The sequence below is a fragment of the Entamoeba invadens genome (assembly GCF_000330505.1).
Source record: "Entamoeba invadens IP1 unplaced genomic scaffold scaff_1105074725225, whole genome shotgun sequence".
Classification (NCBI taxonomy): domain Eukaryota; phylum Evosea; order Mastigamoebida; family Endamoebidae; genus Entamoeba; species Entamoeba invadens.
This window is the reverse complement of record NW_004443552.1, coordinates 153,824-162,373: the sequence shown is the minus strand read 5'-3', so window position 1 is coordinate 162,373 and position 8,550 is coordinate 153,824. Positions and strand designations below refer to the sequence as shown.

General features: G+C 34.2%; 3 protein-coding genes across 3 annotated transcripts; 1 reads left to right on the top strand and 2 right to left on the bottom strand.

Annotated features, from left to right (window-relative positions):
- EIN_380580 (hypothetical protein) lies at window positions 1–664 on the bottom strand (the record flags this gene model as incomplete). The annotated part of the gene is made up of 1 exon (XM_004258844.1): window positions 1–664. A coding segment is annotated over one exon (664 nt), but the record flags the coding sequence as incomplete, so codon positions are not given.
- Window positions 665–761: 97 nt separating this feature from the next.
- Window positions 762–2,849, bottom strand: EIN_380570 (long-chain-fatty-acid--CoA ligase, putative; the record flags this gene model as incomplete). The annotated part of the gene is made up of 1 exon (XM_004258843.1): window positions 762–2,849. One exon carries the CDS (start codon window positions 2,847–2,849, stop codon window positions 762–764), a length of 2,088 nt encoding a protein of 695 aa, XP_004258891.1.
- Window positions 2,850–4,654: 1,805 nt separating this feature from the next.
- Window positions 4,655–8,550, top strand: EIN_380560 (serine-threonine protein kinase, putative; the record flags this gene model as incomplete). Its single annotated transcript, XM_004258842.1, has 4 exons — window positions 4,655–6,270; window positions 6,390–6,513; window positions 6,603–7,983; window positions 8,109–8,550. Coding segments are annotated over 4 exons (3,563 nt in total), but the record flags the coding sequence as incomplete, so codon positions are not given.

Sequence of the window (8,550 nt, the reverse complement as noted above, 5' to 3'; positions counted from 1 at the left end):
GGGCATTGAGTAACATCAGACACAAGTTTATATTAAGATCTTCGTCTTGCACTGTTGAATCGAGGTAGTCGACAATGAATACAATTTTGATTGACCGATTTAAGACGTACTGGACCGACGATTTCAAAGCGGACAAAAGATGTGAAGGTGTGTGAATGAATACCTTTGTCAAGCTTTTCAAAGCGAAAAAAGTTGATAACATATCGACTGTAGATATCGAAGCTCGGCAATAGAGGTGAAGTAGTTTGATGTTTTTGAATGTAGACAGCAGTTTAAACGAGTCTTTAGTGTTAATTATGAATTGAGCGGTGTGTATAAGTAATGAGCAATGTTTAATTGCCACTGTGTTTGTTTCATTCAATTCGACGATGTCATTCAAAATAATTGATTCTAATGTTTCGGTGTTTTTTATATTAAGAACGTCTTCAAAAGTGAAAAACCCTACCGTTTTCAATGGGAAAAGGTCGAGCTTTGTTTTAAGTTCCTTTGGTGTGGGGAGTTGAAACATGTGTTGTATTGAGTGAAGACCAATTGGTACCATTTTCTGTGTTGAGATAGTCTTAGAACACTTTTTAGAGACAAAAGTAAATATCACAGACGACGGCACGTCTAAGTAATTCACAACTTCGTGTAAAAACACTTCTTCGAGTGAAGTCACTTCCATCTGAATTATTGAGTGGATTGAAACATTATTTTTTACTCAAAACACTTCTTATATTATAATAAATTTACCTAAGATTTTTTATGGATAAAAAGAAGAATCAATTCAATGCAAAGAGTCCCTCGATGACTTCACTATATCTCTTAGCAATTGATGGTCTTTTCAGTTTAAGGGCTGCTGTTAGCATATCATTTTCTGGATTCCACTCGTCACTGACCAACGCGATGTGTTTAATAATTTCCTTATTGCTGAGTCCTGTTTCATTGTTCCTCATAATTTCTCTGACCTTCTCACACACGTCTTTGTCTTGACAAGCTTCGACATAACTTTTCCCCCCTGCAATTTCCTCGACAATCTTTTTGTTTGGCAGAATTAGAGCGACAGTGAAGTCGTGGAATGCATCCGCAAACACACAAATGGTATCAACCACTTTTGAAGTGGTGTAATTGGACTCAACCAATTCAAGACTGATATACTCCCCACAGGGTTGTTTAATGATGTTCTTCATTCTGTCTATAATACACAAGTGATGGTTCTCCGTGATCATACAGATATCCCCCGTGCACACCCATCCGTCTTCAGTGAATGTTTCTTTAGTCATAGTCGGTCGATTGAAATAGCCTTTTGACACTGGAGGGCCTCTAATCAACAACTCTCCTTTAGGTGGATTCATATTAGTGAAGTAATTCAAGTCGGGCACATCTCTTAACTTCGCTTCATAATGTGAAAAGAGTAATCCAATAGTTGATGTTGTAGCATCTCCCGGTGGCATACAGCTTGACGCTCCGCACAATTCAGTCATTCCAAACCCTTGTACTACACTCACTTTTGGGAGGATAAGAGTCAAAAAGGTTTGAAGTTCAGTTGGGAGGGCAGACCCCCCAGTGATTAACATTTTAATCTTTTTACCAAATATCGACTCCTTCACACCTTTGAAAACAACAGTGTCTATCACATGTAATAATGGCATGAATAAATAAGGAGGGCAGATGTTATAGTTAATATACATCCGTTTTTTCAACTTCATGCACCCATAAAACAGCTTCTGTTTTGCTTGTGGGGCATTCGACAAATTTTCTAATATGGCCTTCCTCACTCGACCAAATACCGTCGGTACTCCTATCACAAAAGTCGGCTGTAAAGCAATCAAATCGCTTTTGCAATCAAGACAGAAATTCCCTAATAAAGTGCGCGGATTTGCATAGCCCAAAGAACCAAGGTTAGACATCACTCCAAACTCTAGACATAATTCAAAGATGTGAGCCAATGGTAAATAGGCTGGTAACACCTCTTCTTTTAAATCAAGGGAGTCATTATAAGCTTTGGCAAAGAGAAGGATTTGTTTCTGTCCAACTAACACGCCTTTTGGACTTTTCGTTGTCCCAGAAGTGTACATGATAAAGGCAGTGTCATCACTTGTAACACTTGGAGTGTTACTTTCATCTTCTTCAGATTGGCTTAATGCTTTAAAACTGGTGACTTTGTATGACTTGGTACCCAATGGTTTATTGGCGCCATCATAGTCGATATCAATCACTTTGAAATCATCACCAGCACAGTCGGGAATGATCTTTTCTAGCTTCTCTGAAGTGTCTCCAGAAACTATCAGTCCATTACACTTCGTCTCTTCAAGTGCAATTTTAACAGACTCTTCTCCTAATGTAGAATAGACTGTTACTACGAGAATTCCTTGTCTTGCACAGGCAAGAGATAATGCCATCCACTCATATCGAGTCTCACAGAACATCCCAATTTTGTCGCCTTTTTTAAAGCCTATATGGCGTATACCAGCCGAGAGTCTGCATATTAGGTGATAAAATTCAATTGAAGAAAACCATTTATAGTCAGACATCTTGTACTTATATATATCCTTTTCAACATCTTTACCATTGACATTCACTGTATATTTCTTCACCGAAACTTTCTCAAGTTGTTCTCTATAGCCAATAAACTCCTTTTTATCCTTTTTAGAAAAACTGTTCACTAAATCAGCAATGGTGTTATTGCCTTGTGGAGTGTAGTCTGTCACCTTTTCTACTCCTTTATACCCTCTAAGTATACGAGTCTCTCCAGGTTTGGCCTCACCTATCCATTCACCTTCTTTCTCTTTTGGATATCCCTTTGGACGGAGGTAATATAAAATGATGCAAGTCACTACAACAACTAAGAGGAAAGTTGTTGCAATCATCGAATGTTTTTTACAAATTCCATGCCGTTTTTATTTGGATTTTATATATGTTTCCATTATTTATAGTTATCACTGTTTAAAAACGCTTAATTACGATGAAAATGAGTTAAAAAAAATTATTTGGGTCAGTAATAATGTGTAAAATCAATTAAAGCACCTTTATGCTATTTGTATTGTTTTGTTTTCAGTTAAGACTGAATAAGATGAAGTAGTACAAAAGTGCATTTTATTGTTATAAAGGCGCATTTTGCCAATTTGTTTAATTAAATAAAAATTGTTTTTTTTCTATTATTTTTCGAAAAAAAAAATAATAAAAGAATTGGCAGCCGGTTATCATCAGCGCAATTTGTCATATTTTGTCTGTGTTTATTGGCATTTGACGTTGTGTGGGAATTGAATAGAAGGAATGTGACACAAAACCACTCTTTTTGAATAATATTACAAACCTTATTTGTCGAATTATGAAATTTTAACAATTTAACCATACATATAATTTATTTATAATATAATTTGTAGTTTGAATTCTTTTATTTAATAATTCGACTAATTATAGTTCCACAGCAAAAAGATCCAATTGCTTTTTTGCAATTTTGAACAAATAAAAAAAATAGGCATAATAATAACTATAGTTTGAAAACAAAATCAAACCTAATTTTAAAAAAAATCCTTTCAAGATCCAATCAAACTGGTAAATAAATGTTATTATAATGTGGATTGTTAATTATTTATTCGGCAAATTTACAACAATCATTTTTTCAAAATAAAAATTATTTTTTCAAAATGTTTTTTTTTATTAATAAACTTTATTATAAACGGGATTTGTTTTATTATATTTATTAGTAAAAATATTATACTATTTTTGTATAAAAAAAGAGTTTCTAAAAATTATTTCAATATATTAGATTAATAATTATAAGTTAATACATCAAAAATATTTTTATTATACTATACTATAATATATATTATATTATTACATTTTATTATTTTTATTATTATTATATTATTATTATAAACTCAATTATAATAATAATTGAAACTATTTAATAGGATTTGTTATGGATGAATTATACTATTTTATTTGAGTAGTTTTTTGTTATGGTTTAAATGTTTTAGCCTTAATTAAATTAAACTAAAATATTTTAAAGATTTAAGTATTTTTAAAATAGTAAGTTAAATTATATTTTATAGTATTTTTGGTATTAATAATTATACCCCAATTAATTAGATTATAATCTGTGTGTAATCCCCACAAAACAATTTGTTATTAATGAATGGAAACAGTTTTATATTAATTTTTATTTGTTATTCATTCTAATATAATATTAATTTTCAAAATTAATAAAACATTAACTACAAAATAATAGTTTATGTATTTTAATAAATTTCTTTTTAACAACATGAACAATGATTCTCCCGAATTTACCAGATTAGACAACAAATCATATAAAAAGAATAAACAGTAGAATTGCCGATTTTTTCCTTTAAAATTCCAACACATTGTTTTTTGATCAAATGGTATGTTTTTGTTAAAGCAAAAGCGTAACATTTGCTATGGTAACTTGACGATTAAAGTTTACCATTATTTGTCTTATACAACATTCCGTCTACTTTTCCATTGTAAAATGGCAAAAAAGAAAAGGGTCTTCTTGTAGTTTATGTAGACTCACCCGAAGTTTTACACTAAACATTGGTAACAACATACTACTTTTAGTATAATTTAACAATGATTTCCAACTATTTGATTCAAAGAATGGAAGTTAAAATATTATTTCTTTCAAAAACTTGATTTTAGCACTTCGCCTTTGATGAAAGAACAGTTTGTTTTTCTTACTCTCTTCGTCTTTTCTGCACTTTCCATTTACAACTCCGTGGCATTCAAATCGGCCAATTTCAATTCAGAATGTGGGGATGGCATTTTTGACGAATACACAGAAGAGTGTGATGGGACTCCTGGTTGTGGCGACGACTGTTATTGCATGAATGGGTACAATGCAGATGAAAAAGGGAATTGCAAAATAATGTGTTCATTTAACGAGGCATGTTTAACTGGATGCACTTCACCTGATGTATGCAATGTATGTAATACAACTTTGGGGTATACTTCAGACTGTCAGTATTGTCAGCGTGACTACATCTGGTTAGGGTATGGGAACTGTCAGAATGTATCTGATTACCTCTTATACTCCTGTTCCCAGTTTCTTACAGTAGTAGCAAGTGAATATGCCAAATATGGATACCCCAATTTGAATGACATTGTCTTAAATGACTCATTTTTCGATAATGGAGGGTCTATCCATGTCCCTGAATGTCCATTTAAAAAGGTTTTAATGTCGAATGCGTGCTCAAAGCAAGTGAATCCGGCATCGCCATATACCTTTGGTATTTACTTTAAACTTACAAGTCCAGTTACTCGATATGTTGTCTTTGAAGTCGACAAAAAATATTCGACGAATGAATTGTTTGAAGCCAAAAGAGATGGGTTATCTCTTGGAAATGATTACTCTTTAGTGTTACAAGACAGATGCACAAATGAGACGGGAAATGTTTTCAATGGGAAGTGTGTGGAGAGTAATGATGAACTTACAAACAATATCAAATCACCAGTGTTGATTTTTAAAATACAAGAGAATGTACCTTTGTATATCTTTTTACATACTAAATATGCAGAGAAGACTATACCCGCCGTAGACGCATTTGTATCACCAATTACACACCCATGTACATACAGATTGGAATCCTTCGAGAAGGGGCATGTGATGAACAAGGACTACACCATTGAAATCAACATAGCACACATGTTCAAGTCGAGTTCTGTATGTAGCACTGAGTCAAGATACTCAAAATGGTATACATTGGAAGGGACAGGTAGATACCACGAGATCTCTACATGTGAGAGTTCAAGTGACTACTTTGTCAATTTGCGGTTGATGAAAGTGATTGGAAAGACTACAACAGACGACTTGAGTAATTTAGACTGCGATGATGCCACACAATTGGTTTGTGTAACTTCTCGAAATAGTGGGTGTTCCAACAAGAGTCTTTTAAGTCTCATGCGAATTAAATTAGAGGCAGATGTGCTGTATTTCCTTCAAGTCGAACTCGAAGAAGAGTATGATGGATTACTCAATTTGACAATTACAAACATCTGTAATGAATGTGGGGAACATGGTGTATGTAGTGAATATAGTGGGAAGTGTGAGTGTGAATTACCATACATATATTTGAATGGGACATGTAGTTTGTGTGGGAATGGCATTAAAGAAGAAGGAGAAGAATGCGACCTAAGTGTGGCGGGATACTCGGACGTTGTGTGTTCGACTACTTGTATGTGTCTCGATGGGTATGTTCCCATATATGCGAACGACACATACAAATGTGCCTTACCAACATGTAGTAATGGAGTGATGGATGACTATGAAGAGTTTGTTTGTATTTCAAATGACGTGTTAATAGTATGTGGAAGTACATATATTCTTAAGTTCTCTTATCTACTTGTTCTAACTTTAAAATACCAAACTAATGCAAATGTGTAACCTATAGATGTGATGGTGGCATGGGGTGTGATCATTGTTTCTGTGCTGAAGGATATAAGATGTATTCGACGCCTTCCTTTGGGTGTTTATCGACGAAATGTGGCAATAATGTAGTCGATGATGGTGAAGACGTTTGTTGATGATACAAATAATGTTATAATATTATTAATGGTATTAATATTCTATATCAAAACTATATTTAATAGTATTAATATGTTAGTGTGATAATGGTGACGGATGTGTCGATTGTAAATGTATTAAAGGGTATTACCCCCATAGCGGCGATGCAAATTGTTGGAGAGTGTCTACTGGTCACTTACAAATAGTGATTTGGAGCGACTTTTTGCTGAACCACTTGATCTTCTATTTTGTGTTATTTACGATCATCTACGTCAAGTACAAAAAATTGAATAAGAAGATCAAAGAACAGATAGCACAGAACGAGTTTGTAGTTGTTGAGAATGTTATAATTCCTTTCGACAAGACTCATTCCAAATACATAGATATCACGAATGAAAACCCTTATTTTTCATTCTCTAAACACGAATTGGACCTTGGTTCTCAACACCCAGAAATTAACGTCCCCCTCTTAACTACTCTTGAATTGAAAAACACTTGGAAACACGCCCCACTCTATTTCACAGTCCATTGTGGGGACTATAACAAATATGAGTTAACGTGTAAACCATTTACAGGTACTATTAAACCCGGAGAAAGTGCTGATTTGACATTTACAATCATGATAAAGTGCACAACAATGTTAGTAGAGAAGATTCCCATTACTCTTCGATTTGGTAAATTGTCGAATCTGTATAAGGAAATTCAAAAAGACCACCCCGACTTGATCGAAGACTTCTCACAATCAAACAACTCGGAAAACACAAAACAAACATCTTCTCTGAGCAAAGAACTGTCAAAAACATCGGCAAATCAGTCGCAAAACAATTCAAAGAGTGGGAAGACGCCTTCAGTCCATTCATCTAACAATAAGAGTAAGAGTAAAGGAACAAAAATAACTAAGTTTCACGTGTACCTCACCTTGAACACTGAAACTGCACTCTCCACTAAACTCGACTACGAAGAAATTCATTTGCAACACCCTCCTATTGGCGGAGGGACATTTGGGATTGTCTACCAAGCGAAATGGCGAGGTGCTGATGTTGCAGTAAAAGTGATGAAGACCGACTTAGTCAGTTTATCTGAATTACTCCCCAACTTTGTGCAAGAAGCTGAAATGATGGAGCGTATTCGATGCCCTTTTATTATCAATTTTATTGGATCGGTGACTACATCAGACACTTTATGTCTTGTCACCGAATTCTGTCCTTTGGGGTCTTTAAGAAAGTATATGAAGACAAATGCAATGCCAAATTTACTGAAAGTCCGGTTCTGCCAAGACATTGCAAAGGGGATGGAGTACTTACACGAAAATGATATTCTGCACCGCGACTTGAAGACGGATAATGTGTTGGTCAATTCAAATAATCCACATGATCAAACGACCGCAAAAATCAGTGACTTTGGAACATCAAGATCTTTTATAGAATCGTCCAATAAAATCGCACTTCAAAATATAGGGACTCCAGTTTATATGGCGCCAGGTTTGTTTTATTAATTTAAAATTAGTTTCTATAATATAATATAATAATATAATATTATTATTATATTACAATTTTATAGATATATAACTATATATTTATAGTTCTTATCGAGTAGTAACATTCAGAGATATCAAGAAAGGACCAAATGACATTAAAAAGTGACGTGTATTCGTTTGCTATATGTTCCCTTGAAATTTGGCTTGGGCACGACTGTTACTCGCCAGAGAAGTACCCCGACTCGGAATCTATTTTGAAATTTGTTGGAGGTGGAAAAAGATTGGAAATACCCGAAGACTGCCCACTGAGTAATATCATTGGGAAGGCGTGGAAACAAACACCTACAGAAAGACCTAGTTTCAAAGAAATATCAGTGATGATCCATGACGTCTTGAATTTGATGGAAATGTGCACATGCCCGAAACAGCTTCGTGAGAAACTTAGAAAAGAAGGGTATATGACGACATCTCAAGTAAGCACAAATGACGTCTCAAACTCAAACAACAAAACTTCAATTGGAGTCGAGGAAAGTACTTCCGCCGCTATTAACTCGGAAGAAGAAAAGAAAGC